Raw genomic sequence first — 18,583 nt, 5'->3', positions numbered from 1 at the left:
ACTGTATGAGTGCACACATATTCTGTATCAGTGTACATGTATTATGTATCAGTGCACATATACTGTATCAGTACAAACATATACTGTATGAGTGCACACATATTCTGTATCAGTGTACATGTATTATGTATCAGTGCAAACATATACTGTATGAGTGCACACATATTCTGTATCAGTGTACATGTATTCTGTATCAGTGCACATATACTGTATCAGTACAAACATATACTGTATGAGTGCACACATATTCTGTATCAGTGCACACATATTCTGTATCAGTACAAACATATACTGTATGAGTGCACACGTATTCTGTATCAGTGTACATGTATTATGTATCAGTGCACATATACTGTATCAGTACAAACATATACTGAATGAGTGCACACATATTCTGTATCAGTGTACATGTATTCTGTATCAGTGCACATATACTGTATGAGTGCACACATATTCTGTATCAGTGTACATGTATTCTGTATCAGTGCACATATACTGTATGAGTGCACACATATTCTGTATCAGTGTACATGTATTCTGTATTAGTGCACACATATTCTGTATCAGTGTACATGTATTATGTATCAGTGCACATATACTGTATGAGTGCACACATATTTTGTATCAGTGTACATGTATTCTGTATCAGTACACATATACTGTATCAGTACAAACATATACTGTATGAGTGCACACATATTCTGTATCAGTGTACATGTATTCTGTATCAGTACACATATACTGTATCAGTACAAACATATACTGTATGAGTGCACACATATTCTGTATCAGTGTACATGTATTATGTATCAGTACACATATACAGTATCAGTACAAACATATACTGTATGAGTGCACACATATTCTGTATCAGTGTACATGTATTCTGTATCAGTACACATATACTGTATCAGTGTACATGTATTATGTATCAGTGCACATATACTGTGTCAGTACAAACATATACTGTATGAGTGCACACATATTCTGTATCAGTGTACATGTATTATGTATCAGTGCACATATACTGTATCAGTACAGACATATACTGTATGAGTGCACACATATTCTGTATCAGTGTACATGTATTATGTATCAGTGCACATATACTGTATCAGTACAGACATATACTGTATGAGTGCACACATATTCTGTATCAGTGCACACATATTCTGTATCAGTACAAACATATACTGTATGAGTGCACACCTATTCTGTATCAGTGTACATGTATTATGTATCAGTGCACATATACTGTATCAGTACAAACATATACTGTATGAGTGCACACATATTCTGTATCAGTGTACATGTATTCTGTATCAGTGCACATATACTGTATGAGTGCACACATATTCTGTATCAGTGTACATGTATTCTGTATCAGTGCACATATACTGTATGAGTGCACACATATTCTGTATCAGTGTACATGTATTCTGTATCAGTGCACACATATTCTGTATCAGTGTACATGTATTCTGTATCAGTGCACACATATTCTGTATCAGTGTACATGTATTATGTATCAGTACAGACATATACTGTATGAGTGCACACATATTCTGTATCAGTGTACATGTATTATGTATCAGTGCACATATACTGTATCAGTACAAACATATACTGTATGAGTGCACACATATTCTGTATCAGTGTACATGTATTATGTATCAGTGCACATATACTGTATCAGTACAAACATATACTGTATGAGTGCACACATATTCTGTATCAGTGTACATGTATTATGTATCAGTGCACATATACTGTATCAGTACAAACATATACTGTATGAGTGCACACATATTCTGTATCAGTGTACATGTATTCTGTATCAGTGCACATATACTGTATCAGTGCACACATATTCTGTATCAGTGTACATGTATTATGTATCAGTGCACATATACTGTGTCAGTACAAACATATACTGTATGAGTGCACACATATTCTGTATCAGTGTACATGTATTATGTATCAGTGCACATATACTGTATCAGTACAAACATATACTGTATGAGTGCACACATATTCTGTATCAGTGTACATGTATTCTGCATCAGTACAGACATATACTGTATGAGTGCACACATATTCTGTATCAGTGTACATGTATTATGTATCAGTGCACATATACTGTATCAGTACAAACATACACTGTATGAGTGCACACATATTCTGTATCAGTGTACATGTATTATGTATCAGTGCAAACATGTACTGTATGAGTGCACACATATTCTGTATCAGTGTACATGTATTCTGTATCAGTGCACATATACTGTATCAGTACAAACATATACTGTATGAGTGCACACATATTCTGTATCAGTGCACACATATTCTGTATCAGTACAAACATATACTGTATGAGTGCACACGTATTCTGTATCAGTGTACATGTATTATGTATCAGTGCACATATACTGTATCAGTACAAACATATACTGTATGAGTGCACACATATTCTGTATCAGTGTACATGTATTCTGCATCAGTACAGACATATACTGTATGAGTGCACACATATTCTGTATCAGTGTACATGTATTATGTATCAGTGCACATATACTGTATCAGTACAAACATATACTGTATGAGTGCACACATATTCTGTATCAGTGTACATGTATTATGTATCAGTGCAAACATATACTGTATGAGTGCACACATATTCTGTATCAGTGTACATGTATTCTGTATCAGTGCACATATACTGTATCAGTACAAACATATACTGTATGAGTGCACACATATTCTGTATCAGTGCACACATATTCTGTATCAGTACAAACATATACTGTATGAGTGCACACGTATTCTGTATCAGTGTACATGTATTATGTATCAGTGCACATATACTGTATCAGTACAAACATATACTGAATGAGTGCACACATATTCTGTATCAGTGTACATGTATTCTGTATCAGTGCACATATACTGTATGAGTGCACACATATTCTGTATCAGTGTACATGTATTCTGTATCAGTGCACATATACTGTATGAGTGCACACATATTCTGTATCAGTGTACATGTATTCTGTATTAGTGCACACATATTCTGTATCAGTGTACATGTATTATGTATCAGTGCACATATACTGTATGAGTGCACACATATTTTGTATCAGTGTACATGTATTCTGTATCAGTACACATATACTGTATCAGTACAAACATATACTGTATGAGTGCACACATATTCTGTATCAGTGTACATGTATTCTGTATCAGTACACATATACTGTATCAGTACAAACATATACTGTATGAGTGCACACATATTCTGTATCAGTGTACATGTATTCTGTATCAGTACACATATACTGTATCAGTGTACATGTATTATGTATCAGTGCACATATACTGTGTCAGTACAAACATATACTGTATGAGTGCACACATATTCTGTATCAGTGTACATGTATTATGTATCAGTGCACATATACTGTATCAGTACAGACATATACTGTATGAGTGCACACATATTCTGTATCAGTGTACATGTATTATGTATCAGTGCACATATACTGTATCAGTACAGACATATACTGTATGAGTGCACACATATTCTGTATCAGTGCACACATATTCTGTATCAGTACAAACATATACTGTATGAGTGCACACCTATTCTGTATCAGTGTACATGTATTATGTATCAGTGCACATATACTGTATCAGTACAAACATATACTGTATGAGTGCACACATATTCTGTATCAGTGTACATGTATTCTGTATCAGTGCACATATACTGTATGAGTGCACACATATTCTGTATCAGTGTACATGTATTCTGTATCAGTGCACATATACTGTATGAGTGCACACATATTCTGTATCAGTGTACATGTATTCTGTATCAGTGCACACATATTCTGTATCAGTGTACATGTATTCTGTATCAGTGCACACATATTCTGTATCAGTGTACATGTATTATGTATCAGTACAGACATATACTGTATGAGTGCACACATATTCTGTATCAGTGTACATGTATTATGTATCAGTGCACATATACTGTATCAGTACAAACATATACTGTATGAGTGCACACATATTCTGTATCAGTGTACATGTATTATGTATCAGTGCACATATACTGTATCAGTACAAACATATACTGTATGAGTGCACACATATTCTGTATCAGTGTACATGTATTATGTATCAGTGCACATATACTGTATCAGTACAAACATATACTGTATGAGTGCACACATATTCTGTATCAGTGTACATGTATTCTGTATCAGTGCACATATACTGTATCAGTGCACACATATTCTGTATCAGTGTACATGTATTATGTATCAGTGCACATATACTGTGTCAGTACAAACATATACTGTATGAGTGCACACATATTCTGTATCAGTGTACATGTATTATGTATCAGTGCACATATACTGTATCAGTACAAACATATACTGTATGAGTGCACACATATTCTGTATCAGTGTACATGTATTCTGCATCAGTACAGACATATACTGTATGAGTGCACACATATTCTGTATCAGTGTACATGTATTATGTATCAGTGCACATATACTGTATCAGTACAAACATACACTGTATGAGTGCACACATATTCTGTATCAGTGTACATGTATTATGTATCAGTGCAAACATGTACTGTATGAGTGCACACATATTCTGTATCAGTGTACATGTATTCTGTATCAGTGCACATATACTGTATCAGTACAAACATATACTGTATGAGTGCACACATATTCTGTATCAGTGCACACATATTCTGTATCAGTACAAACATATACTGTATGAGTGCACACGTATTCTGTATCAGTGTACATGTATTATGTATCAGTGCACATATACTGTATCAGTACAAACATATACTGTATGAGTGCACACATATTCTGTATCAGTGTACATGTATTCTGTATCAGTGCACATATACTGTATGAGTGCACACATATTCTGTATCAGTGTACATGTATTCTGTATCAGTGCACATATACTGTATGAGTGCACACATATTCTGTATCAGTGTACATGTATTCTGTATGAGTGCACACATATTCTGTATCAGTGTACATGTATTATGTATCAGTGCACATATACTGTATGAGTGCACACATATTTTGTATCAGTGTACATGTATTCTGTATCAGTACACATATACTGTATCAGTACAAACATATACTGTATGAGTGCACACATATTCTGTATCAGTGTACATGTATTCTGTATCAGTACACATATACTGTATCAGTACAAACATATACTGTATGAGTGCACACATATTCTGTATCAGTGTACATGTATTATGTATCAGTACACATATACTGTATCAGTACAAACATATACTGTATGAGTGCACATATATTCTGTATCAGTGTACATGTATTCTGTATCAGTACACATATACTGTGTCAGTACAAACATATACTGTATGAGTGCACACATATTCTGTATCAGTGTACATGTATTATGTATCAGTGCACATATACTGTATCAGTACAGACATATACTGTATGAGTGCACACATATTCTGTATCAGTGTACATGTATTATGTATCAGTGCACATATACTGTGTCAGTACAAACATATACTGTATGAGTGCACACATATTCTGTATCAGTGTACATGTATTATGTATCAGTGCACATATACTGTATCAGTGCACATATACTGTATCAGTACAAACATATACTGTATGAGTGCACACATATTCTGTATCAGTGTACATGTATTATGTATCAGTGCACATATACTGTATCAGTACAGACATATACTGTATGAGTGCACACATATTCTGTATCAGTGTACATGTATTATGTATCAGTGCACATATACTGTGTCAGTACAAACATATACTGTATGAGTGCACACATATTCTGTATCAGTGTACATGTATTATGTATCAGTGCACATATACTGTATCAGTACAAACATATACTGTATGAGTGCACACATATTCTGTATCAGTGTACATGTATTCTGTATCAGTACAGACATATACTGTATGAGTGCACACATATTCTGTATCAGTGTACATGTATTATGTATCAGTGCACATATACTGTATCAGTACAAACATATACTGTATGAGTGCACACATATTCTGTATCAGTGTACATGTATTATGTATCAGTGCAAACATATACTGTATGAGTGCATACATATTCTGTATCAGTGTACATGTATTCTGTATCAGTGCACATATACTGTATCAGTACAAACATATACTGTATGAGTGCACACATATTCTGTATCAGTGCACACATATTCTGTATCAGTACAAACATATACTGTATGAGTGCACACGTATTCTGTATCAGTGTACATGTATTATGTATCAGTGCACATATACTGTATCAGTACAAACATATACTGTATGAGTGCACACATATTCTGTATCAGTGTACATGTATTCTGTATCAGTGCACATATACTGTATGAGTGCACACATATTCTGTATCAGTGTACATGTATTCTGTATCAGTGCACATATACTGTATGAGTGCACACATATTCTGTATCAGTGTACATGTATTCTGTATGAGTGCACACATATTCTGTATCAGTGTACATGTATTATGTATCAGTGCACATATACTGTATGAGTGCACACATATTTTGTATCAGTGTACATGTATTCTGTATCAGTGCACATATACTATATGAGTGCACACATATTCTGTATCAGTGTACATGTATTCTGTATCAGTGCACACATATTCTGTATCAGTGTACATGTATTATGTATCAGTGCACATATACTGTATCAGTACAAACATATACTGTATGAGTGCACATGTATTATGTATCAGTGCACATATACTGTATCAGTACAGACATATACTGTATGAGTGCACACATATTCTGTATCAGTGTACATGTATTATGTATCAGTGCACATATACTGTATCAGTACAAACATATACTGTATGAGTGCACACATATTCTGTATCAGTGTACATGTATTATGTATCAGTACAAACATATACTGTATGAGTGCACACATATTCTGTATCAGTGTACATGTATTATGTATCAGTGCACACATATTCTGTATCAGTACAAACATATACTGTATGAGTGCACACATATTCTGTATCAGTGTACATGTATTCTGTATCAGTGCACATATACTGTATCAGTACAAACATATACTGTATGAGTGCACACATATTCTGTATCAGTGCACACATATTCTGTATCAGTACAAACATATACTGTATGAGTGCACACATATTCTGTATCAGTGTACATGTATTATGTATCAGTGCGCAAATATTCTGTATCAGTACAAACATATACTGTATGAGTGCACACATATTCTGTATCAGTGTACATGTATTATGTATCAGTGCACATATACTGTATCAGTATACGGTCAGACACAGTCCCTTAGAGAAAAACTTGGTTACAATTATTTTGCGAATCAGGACAAGTAGATTGTCACGAGGGACAAGTAAATTGGGCTCCTGCTTTAGTCCCTTGGACAAGTAGTTCTTTAAAAAAAAAAAATCCACACCCATGGGTTGTGTTCACTAATATTGAAAAACATCATGGTGGGCTCCTGAACTGCACTACAGAGAAGTGTACAGTGAACTCAAGCACTCACCGTTTACTCTAGTGCAGTGTTTTCTCAATTCTAGTCCTCGGGGACCCGTAGCAGGCCAGATTACCATAATATCTTAAATAGAATACAAGCGAAATGATCAGCTAATCAGTATACACGGATGTTAAGCTGCTCTCACTTTCCAGCTGATTATTTATAGTTCAGATATCATGAAAATCTGGTCCGTAGGACTGGAATTGAGAACCACTGCTCTATAGTGTGATGGTTTAGCTGTGTTAGAACTCAAGCGCTACTCTTTATTTCCTCGCCTGTGAAGGAGCAAATTGTGTGGCTTCTGATTGCCTGAACCACCTGCCTAGTCTACAAAGAAAATTAAGACCAATGGTGCACAGGGATAATAAACACTAAGGCCTAGATTTGGAGTTCGGCGGTAGCCGTCAAAACCAGCGTTAGAGGCTCCTAACGCTGGTTTTGGCCGCCCGCTGGTATTTGGAGTCAGTGATTAAAGGGTCTAACGCTCACTTTACAGCCGCGACTTTTCCATACCGCAGATCCCCCTACGCCATTTGCGTAGCCTATATTTTCAATGGGATCTTTCTAACGCTGGTATTTAGAGTCGTTTCTGAAGTGAGCGTTAGAGCTCTAACGACAAGATTCCAGCCGCCTGAAAATAGCAGGAGTTAAGAGCTTTCTGGCTAACGCCGGTTCATAAAGCTCTTAACTACTGTACCCTAAAGTACACTAACACCCATAAACTACCTATGTACCCCTAAACCGAGGTCCCCCCATACCGCCGCCACTCGATTAAAATTTTTAACCCCTAATCTGCCGACCGCCACCTACGTTATATTTATGTACCCCTAATCTGCTGCCCCTAACCCCACCGAGCCCTGTATTACATTTATTAACCCCTAACCTGCCCCCCACAACGTCGCCGCTAGCTACTTACAATAATTAACCCCTAATCTGCCGACCGCAAATCGCCGCCACCTACGTTATCCCTATGTACCCCTAATCTGCTGCCCCTAACATCGCCGACCCCTATATTATATTTATTAACCCCTAATCTGCCCCCCTCAACGTCGCCGACACCTGCCTACACTTATTAACCCCTAATCTGCCGAGCGGACCTGAGCGCTACTATAATAAATGTATTAACCCCTAATCCGCCTCACTAACCCTATCATAAATAGTATTAACCCCTAATCTGCCCTCCCTAACATCGCCGACACCTAACTTCAATTATTAACCCCTAATCTGCCGACCGGAGCTCACCGCTATTCTAATAAATGTATTAACCCCTAAAGCTAAGTCTAACCCTAACACTAACACCCCCCTAAGTTAAATATAATTTTTATCTAACGAAATAAATTAACTCTTATTAAATAACTTATTCCTATTTAAAGCTAAATACTTACCTGTAAAATAAATCCTAATATAGCTACAATATAAATTATAATTATATTATAGCTATTTTAGGATTAATATTTATTTTACAGGCAACTTTGTAATTATTTTAACCAGGTACAATAGCTATTAAATAGTTAAGAACTATTTAATAGTTACCTAGTTAAAATAATAACAAATTTACCTGTAAAATAAATCCTAACCTAAGTTATAATTAAACCTAACACTACCCTATCAATAAAATAATTAAATAAACTACCTACAATTACCTACAATTAACCTAACACTACACTATCAATAAATTAATTAAACACAATTCCTACAAATAAATACAATTAAATAAACTAGCTAAAGTACAAAAAATAAAAAAGAACTAAGTTACAGAAAATAAAAAAATATTTACAAACATAAGAAAAATATTACAACAATTTTAAACTAATTACACCTACTCTAAGCCCCCTAATAAAACAAAGCCCCCCAAAATAAAAAATTCCCTACCCTATTCTAAATTAAAAAAGTTACAAGCTCTTTTACCTTACCAGCCCTGAACAGGGCCCTTTGCGGGGCATGCCCCAAGAATTTCAGCTCTTTTGCCTGTAAAAAAAAACATACAATACCCCCCCCCCCAACATTACAACCCACCACCCACATACCCCTAATCTAACCCAAACCCCCCTTAAATAAACCTAACACTAAGCCCCTGAAGATCTTCCTACCTTGTCTTCACCATCCAGGTATCACCGATCCGTCCTGGCTCCAAGATCTTCATCCAACCCAAGCGGGGGTTGGCGATCCATAATCCGGTCCAGAAGAGGCTCCAAAGTCTTCCTCCTATCCGGCAAGAAGAGGACATCCGGACCGGCAAACATCTTCTCCAAGCGGCATCTTCGATCTTCTTCCATCCGGAGCGAAGCGGCAGGATCCTGAAGACATCCAGCGCGGAACATCCATCCGGACCGACGACTGAACGACGAATGACTGTTCCTTTAAGGGACGTCATCCAAGATGGCGTCCCTCGAATTCCGATTGGCTGATAGGATTCTATCAGCCAATCGGAATTAAGGTAGGAATTTTCTGATTGGCTGATGGAATCAGCCAATCAGAATCAAGTTCAATCCGATTGGCTGATCCAATCAGCCAATCAGATTGAGCTCGCATTCTATTGGCTGTTCCGATCAGCCAATAGAATGCGAGCTCAATCTGATTGGCTGATTGGATCAGCCAATCGGATTGAACTAGATTCTGATTGGCTGATTCCATCAGCCAATCAGAAAATTCCTACCTTAATTCCGATTGGCTGATAGAATCCTATCAGCCAATCGGAATTCGAGGGACGCCATCTTGGATGACGTCCCTTAAAGGAACAGTCATTCGTCGTTCAGTCGTCGGTCCGGATGGATGTTCCGCGCTGGATGTCTTCAGGATCCTGCCGCTTCGCTCCGGATGGAAGAAGATCGAAGATGCCGCTTGGAGAAGATGTTTGCCGGTCCGGATGTCCTCTTCTTGCCGGATAGGAGGAAGACTTTGGAGCCTCTTCTGGACCGGATTATGGATCGCCAACCCCCGCTTGGGTTGGATGAAGATCTTGGAGCCAGGACGGATCGGTGATACCTGGATGGTGAAGACAAGGTAGGAAGATCTTCAGGGGCTTAGTGTTAGGTTTATTTAAGGGGGGTTTGGGTTAGATTAGGGGTATGTGGGTGGTGGGTTGTAATGTTGGGGGGGGGGGTATTGTATGTTTTTTTTTACAGGCAAAAGAGCTGAAATTCTTGGGGCATGCCCCGCAAAGGGCCCTGTTCAGGGCTGGTAAGGTAAAAGAGCTTGTAACTTTTTTAATTTAGAATAGGGTAGGGAATTTTTTATTTTGGGGGGCTTTGTTATTTTATTAGGGGGCTTAGAGTAGGTGTAATTAGTTTAAAATTGTTGTAATATTTTTCTTATGTTTGTAAATATTTTTTTATTTTCTGTAACTTAGTTCTTTTTTATTTTTTGTACTTTAGCTAGTTTATTTAATTGTATTTATTTGTAGGAATTGTGTTTAATTAATTTATTGATAGTGTAGTGTTAGGTTAATTGTAGGTAGTTTATTTAATTATTTTATTGATAGGGTAGTGTTAGGTTTAATTATAACTTAGGTTAGGATTTATTTTACAGGTAAATTTGTTATTATTTTAACTAGGTAACTATTAAATAGTTCTTAACTATTTAATAGCTATTGTACCTGGTTAAAATAATTACAAAGTTGCCTGTAAAATAAATATTAATCCTAAAATAGCTATAATATAATTATAATTTATATTGTAGCTATATTAGGGTTTATTTTACAGGTAAGTATTTAGCTTTAAATAGGAATAAGTTATTTAATAAGAGTTAATTTATTTCGTTAGATAAAAATTATATTTAATTTAGGGGGGTGTTAGTGTTAGGGTTAGACTTAGCTTTAGGGGTTAATACATTTATTAGAATAGCGGTGAGCTCCGGTCGGCAGATTAGGGGTTAATAATTGAAGTTAGGTGTCGGCGATGTTAGGGAGGGCAGATTAGGGGTTAATACTATTTATGATAGGGTTAGTGAGGCGGATTAGGGGTTAATAACTTTATTATAGTAGCGCTCAGGTCCGCTCGGCAGATTAGGGGTTAATAAGTGTAGGCAGGTGTCGGCGACGTTGTGGGGGGCAGGTTAGGGGTTAATAAATATAATATAGGGGTCGGCGGTGTTAGGGGTAGCAGATTAGGGGTACATAGGGATAACGTAGGTGGCGGCGGTTTACGGAGCGGCAGATTAGGGGTTTAAAAAAATATGCAGGGGTCAGCGATAGCGGGGGCGGCAGATTAGGGGTTAATAAGTGTAAGGCTAGGGGTGTTTAGACTCGGGGTACATGTTAGAGTGTTAGGTGCAGACGTAGGAAGTGTTTCCCCATAGGAAACAATGGGGCTGCGTTAGGAGCTGAACGCTGCTTTTTTGCAGGTGTTAGGTTTTTTTTCAGCTCAAACAGCCCCATTGTTTCCTATGGGGGAATCGTGCACGAGCACGTTTTTGAGGCCGGCCGCGTCCGTAAGCAACTCTGGTATCGAGAGTTGTATTTGCGGTAAAAATGCTCTACGCTCCTTTTTTGGAGCCTAACGCAGCATTTGTTTGAACTCTCGATACCAGAGTTAATTTTATGGTGCGGCCAGAAAAAAGCCCGCGGAGCGTTAACAGCCCTTTTACCGCCAAACTCCAAATCTAGGCCTATTATAGGGCGCTGTGAGGCACAGACACACATACTTGCATACAAGGAAATGTTATAAATACAATGCAGAAAAAACAATGTTCATTAGTGTCCCTATAAGATACCATTTAATATAACCTATATATTACCTCCCAATTTTGGTCACACAGCTCTATAAATTTAAGACAAAATAAATGTGTATTATCATATTAAAAAATCATTTTCTTCAACAAAACCATTTAAATAAAATGGTATTGTTATTTACATTGGATGTAAGATCAGCTGATGATTGCATCTTTAATTGGGAAGTGATGATTCACAGTGTACCCTGTAATAAATAAATAAATGCTTTCATACCTGTAATCTCAAGCAGTCTGTCAGCTAGAGTACTTTTACCATGGTCCACGTGAGCTATAATACTAAAATTTCTAATATTTTCAACACCATATTCACACATGTCAAGGGTTTCCTGCAAGAAAGAACAAGTTGAACTAATTACAGTTTAGAATTTGTTCAATTATTTGTGTACTTACATATATTTTATACTCGCACTAACCTATGTTATCAAAATGCAGCAAACTGTCTAAACCAGTTTATTTGCAGTAGCGCTAGTTCAAACGCTGGGTTGTGCAACTAGCGCTGCCAATTAGAAGAGAGGCATTGTATGCTCGTGATCAGCAGTGCTCTGCGGGTCCCGAGTGGTACTTTTACTACATGTTTACCCCTTTACAGGGGTTAAATACACAGTAGTGTAGGGTCACTAGTCTCAAAATTGAAGCATAAAATGTTTTTACTATAACATCATATGGACAACACTGAAGTAATAAAAAAATTTCAATATAGGTTTATGACAATAGAACATGTATATAATATATATATGTCTTAAGTATCTATATGCCCCTCTCTGAGCGGAGTAGAGATGCTATGCTTTTCAAAATTAAAGTGAAGGAAAAGCATGTAAAAATAAAACATATTGCAAAGTGTTTCCACTAGGCATTATTAAACTTATTGCTGGGAATTATATTCTGAGTTTAATGTCCCTTTAATTAAATTAAGTTTGAGCAACCTCTTATTGCTTTTGTTTGTTTTTCTGAGTGGTAATATAGCAACTATAGTGCCACTATTTTCTGTTCTGTATATCAAATAGTTACTAAATGTAACAAAGTAAGTGATTCTCTGGAGAAAACCAATTAGGCAGTAACAGCATCATTAACTGTGCATAGAATCTTTTCATCTGCACATCAAAACAATGACAATGCAATTAAGTAATACGGTCTCAAGGGACAAGTTATAGTATTGTAACTATTTTTTGGTGTACGTATTGTACAAATTGCTGGGCACACAATAATTGCAATTTTAGATATGAATGACCATAACTGGGGAATTATGCATTGTGATTATTTTAATTCATTTATATCTATTTGGTGTAAATATTCAATAGATTTTTATATTCAATAGATTGGGGATAAAAATAATATTTATTCACTATTCAGAAAAAGCTAAACCGAACACTTAAAGAAATGTATACATCGCTTGTTCCTTAATCATAGTTATACATTATGTAACCAAGTTCTATTATTCTTCACCAAGAATTGTAAGATTGATCTGCAGTGTAATCCATTAATAATAAAGCCCCTTTATAATTTTGTGATCACTTTATAAAAATCAGTCAGTTTGTTATTCTTTTTTTACTTGAATCAATAAAATAAAGGGATGGTAAATGTTATCACGTATCTAATGTTGCAAATGCTGTATTACATATTTCAGTATCAAACCGCATTTACCTTTTAACCTCTTAAGGACATATGACGGAATTTTTCCGTCATAAAACAATTGAGCAAACTGAAAGCTGTGTCATTAAAGGGTTAATAAAGTATTATTATTTTTAAATATATATATATATATATCATTTTTTTTCGTTGTTTTACTGTCAATCATCTTGCTGGCTCTGCCCCTCAAAGTATTCCCTCTCCACTGTGCCCTCAGTACACCACACTATTAGTAAAGCATTCATTTCCTCTGAACTTTGTTATTATGCTATGTGCGAGTGTTCATTTGTGCATGCACAGTCCCATCTCCTATACTCTTTACTGACAAGAGGTTGCCATGATTAGTTAAACGACATTTTTTTAAATAAATTCTATGTTTCAAATGTTTTTTTTTTTATCAATATGAAGTTTTTTTTTTTCCTTTCAATTTTTTTCCCGTTTTTCTCCTCATGATTGTATTGACGTGAACAGCAGTCCCGCCCGCTGTGCACTTCACTTTTTGTAAAGCGTTCATTTTCTACTGAACGCTTGTTTCTATGCATGTCTGAGCATATCTTACATTGTGCTTGTGCATTCAAATACGTTGAGCGCTCTTCTCTTTACTGAGAATTACCTGTTCCTAGATGAGCTTTTGCTCGCTCACGTCTAGTAACAGGATCGCGCATGTGTTTGTTTTTTTTACTTGAGCCGCAATCTTCACAGTAAATTGAGTATTTGGAGATGATCTGTTTACTTACTTGCTAAAAGTAGTAGTCAATAATCCCCTAGCTGACAACGAACACATTTTTAATAAAAGCATGTAAGTCTAATCATTACATTATACATATATTACTTAGTTTATACATACATACAAACACACTATATATATATATATATATATATATATATATATATATATATATATATATATATATATAAAATCTGTAATTGACTTATGTATATATAAAATCAGTAATATGTATAATGTGATGATTGGACTTACAAGCTTTGATTAAAAATGTGTTCATTAGTCGGTACTTTCTGCAAGTAAACAGCGAATCTCTAAATACTCTCTTTACTGTGCAGGTTGTGGGTCAAGTAAAAAAAATAGGCGCATGTGCGATCCTGTTACTAGACGTGAGCAATCAAAAGCTCACCTAATAACAGGTATTAAGTTTTTCTAGTCACTAAGGGGTTAAAGGGACACGAAACCCACATTATTTTACGATTCATATAGAGCATGCAATTTTAATCCACTTTCTAATTTACTTCTATTATCAATTTTTATTTGTTCTATTGGTATCTTTTGTTTGCAAAGCAGAGACATAAGCTCAGGAACGTGCACGTGTCTGGAGCACTTGATGGGAGCAGTTATGCAAGAATGTTATCCATTTCAAGAGCACTAGATGGCAGCACTATTTCCTGCCATGTAGTGCTGTAGAAACCTACCTAGATATCTCTTCAACAAAGAATACTATGGGAATGAAGCAAATTTGGTAATAGAAGTAAAAAAAAATATTTTATTTTTTTAAATGTTATGCTCTGTCTGAATTGCAAAATATTTTGGGGGGGGTTTTATATCCTTTTAACTTTATTCAAAACATGATAAATAAATAGCTGCAATATAGAGTGGCACTTTTCATGACATTCAACCCTTACTTCTCACAAATTACAACAGGTGGGAAATAAAAAAAAATTAAAAAAAAGGAAGGAAGGAAAGAAGAAATGTATGAAAGATATGTTTAATCCATGTATTTTTCATATTTTCCTAACATATTATGCTGAATTATCACATAAGCTTAAGGTTATTGTCACAATTTGGCAAAAATTGCCATGTACAGTACACACAAGTGTTGCCCCTGACAATGACTGTCAGTGAACTCATGTACAATGTTACCAGCACTTACTTAGCAACAATATAACAACATACTAGTCAATGATAGTGGTATGTGACACTGATTAACGAGGGTAAGGTACAATTTTTAAGCTAAAAACTCTTCTATTTTTCTAATACAAATTGTATTTAAAGGACCAGTCAACACAGTAGATTTGCATAATCAACAAATGCAAGATAACAAGACAATTCAATAGCACTTAGTCTGAACTTCAGATGAGTAGATTTTTTTTCTGACAATTTTAAAAGTTATGTCTTTTTCCACTCCCCCTGTACCATGTGACAGCCATCAGCCAATCACAAATGCATGCACGTACCATGTGACAGCCATTCACAAATGCATGCCCACTTATTCTTGCACATGCTCAGTAGGAGCTGGTGACTCAAAAAGTTTAAATATAAAAAGACTGCGCACATTTTGTTAATGGAAGTAAATTGGAAAGTTGTTTAAAATGTCATGCTCTATCTGAATAATGAAAGTTTAATTTTGATTAAGTGTCCCTTTAAAGAACAAATATTTTAACCTTATTAGAAAGAGACTAATATCTGTTTAAACCAGTATAAAATACGCATACAATAATTTTTTATGCAGCAACAGAATTTGGGATTATGTTACATTGTAACGTAACATGAAGAAAATGTACAAACATGAAGAAAATGACTGAAAATTATAATTTTAGGAGAGAACAGGAAAAGTAAGGGAATTCTCTCCTTGCATTATGGAAAGGACAATCAAGCTAAGAAGGAAAAAAAAAAAAAAAAACTACTAGCAATTAAAGATAAACATACTAACCCACCATAATGTTTGATCCTGCCAACCTGCATTGCCGCCCCATCTTTGTATTAAGGGGATAAGATTTTAAGGAACAGTAAAGTCAAAACCAGACTTTCATGACTCAGATGGAAAATGTAATTTTAACCAAATGTACTACTTTAATCCTACTTGTTTGTTCACTTGGTATCCTTTGTTGAAAAGCATATTTAAATAGGCTCAGAAGCAGAAATGCACTGATGGGAACTAGCTGCTAATTGGTGGCTGCACATATTTGCCTCTTGTCACCGGCTCACCTGATGTGATAAGCTAGCTCCCAGCAGTTAATTGCTGCTCCTTAGACAAAGGATGCCAAGATAATGAAGAAAATGTGATCATAGAAGTACACTGTAAAGTTGTTTAATATTGTATTATTATCTGAATCATAAAGAAAAGGTGTTGTGTTTCATGTCCCTTTAATAGAGTCATTCATTTACAGAGGTCTATAGAGAGGTATTACCCATCCCATATCTTAAGGGGTTGAGGCTTAATAAAATAATTATGCAGGGTATACAGTGTATGTATGTGTGTATATATAGATAGATAGATAGATAGATAGATAGATAGATAGATATAAAATGTGGGTCTTGTCTAATGAAGCATTTAATTGTGTTTATCTTATATCTGTGAGCAATAGAAACACAGATATCAAATTGTGTGTCCTCTTTAAATTTAAAGGGACAGTCTACTCCATAATTGTAATTGTTTAAAAAGATAGATAATCCCTTTATTACCCATTCCCTAGTTTTGCATAACCAACACGGTTATATAAATACACCTTTTTACCTCTGTGATTACCTTGTATCTAAGCCTCTGCAAACTGCCCCCTTATTTCAATTCTTTTGACAGACTTGCATTTTAGCCAATCAATGCTGACTCCTAGGTAACTCCACGTGCATGAGCACAATGTTATCTATATAGCACAAATTAACTAACGTCCTCTAGTTGTGGAAAATTTTCAAAATACATTCAGAGGCGGCCTTCAAGGGCTAAGAAATTAGAATATGAGCCTACCTAGGTTTAGCTTTTAACTAAGAATACCAAAATGGATGATAAAAAGTAAACTGGAAAGTTGTTTAAAATGATATGCCCTATCTGAATCATAAAAGTTTATTTTTGACTAGACTGTCCCTTTAAATTGCTTTTACTGAAATGGGCATACAAGTGCAAAAAAAGAAAAAAATAGTACACACAATTACTTGCATTACCCCTGAAAATGGAGCTACACATAGTTAAAGTCAGCTCCAGAGCAGAAATGCACTACTGTGATCTAGCTGAACACTCCTGGAGAGCCAATGACAAGAGACAATTGTGTGTTGCCACAAATCAGCAGCTAGTTCCCGATACTGCATTGTTTCTACAAAAGTCTTAACAACAAAGTTTACAGGAGAACAAAGAAAATGTAAAAGTTTCCTAAAGTTGCATGTTCTATATGAAGTTAAAAAAGGGACTAAACTACAATTTTTTTTCTTCTATGATTTAGATAAAGCAGACAATTTTATACAACTTTCAATTGTACTTCTATTATCTAATTTGCTTTGTTCTCTTTGTGTCATTTGTTTAAAAGCATATCTATGTAGGCACAGGAGCAGCAATGCACTACTGGGAGCCAGCTGCTGATTGGTGGCTGCCCCTGATATGCCTTCAACTAGCTCTCAGTAGTGCATTGCTTCAACAAAAGGATAACAAGAATTAAACAAATTAGATAATAGAAGTAGATTAGAAAATTGTTTAACATTGTAAGTTCTATCTGAATCATGAATGAAAAAATGTGGGTTTAATATCCATTTCACCCCCGTGTTGAAATGATTTAAAATAAGGGTCTGAAACTCCTTTAAGTCACACTGTAGTTAATTTTAGTGAGAAACCCCACACAAATTATATAATTACCTAGTGTGTTCAGCTAGCTCCCAGTAGTGCATCACTGCTCATTCAACA

At 35.5% G+C, this 18,583-nt stretch overlaps 1 protein-coding gene across 3 annotated transcripts in view; it reads right to left on the bottom strand.

Annotated features, from left to right (window-relative positions):
* Positions 1-18,583, bottom strand: part of GUF1 (GTP binding elongation factor GUF1) — a 250,370-nt gene that overhangs the window by 228,711 nt on the left and 3,076 nt on the right. For all 3 annotated transcript variants that reach the window (XM_053703997.1, XM_053703999.1, XM_053703998.1), the window contains exon 3: positions 12,550-12,661. In XM_053703997.1, the coding sequence (XP_053559972.1) occupies positions 12,550-12,661 (112 nt within the window). The remainder of the gene's footprint in view (positions 1-12,549; positions 12,662-18,583) is intronic.

Source organism: Bombina bombina, chromosome 2, assembly GCF_027579735.1.
Source record: "Bombina bombina isolate aBomBom1 chromosome 2, aBomBom1.pri, whole genome shotgun sequence".
Lineage (NCBI taxonomy): Eukaryota > Metazoa > Chordata > Amphibia > Anura > Bombinatoridae > Bombina > Bombina bombina.
Note: the sequence above shows the minus strand (reverse complement) of the source record. Positions and strands in the feature narration are given on the sequence as shown.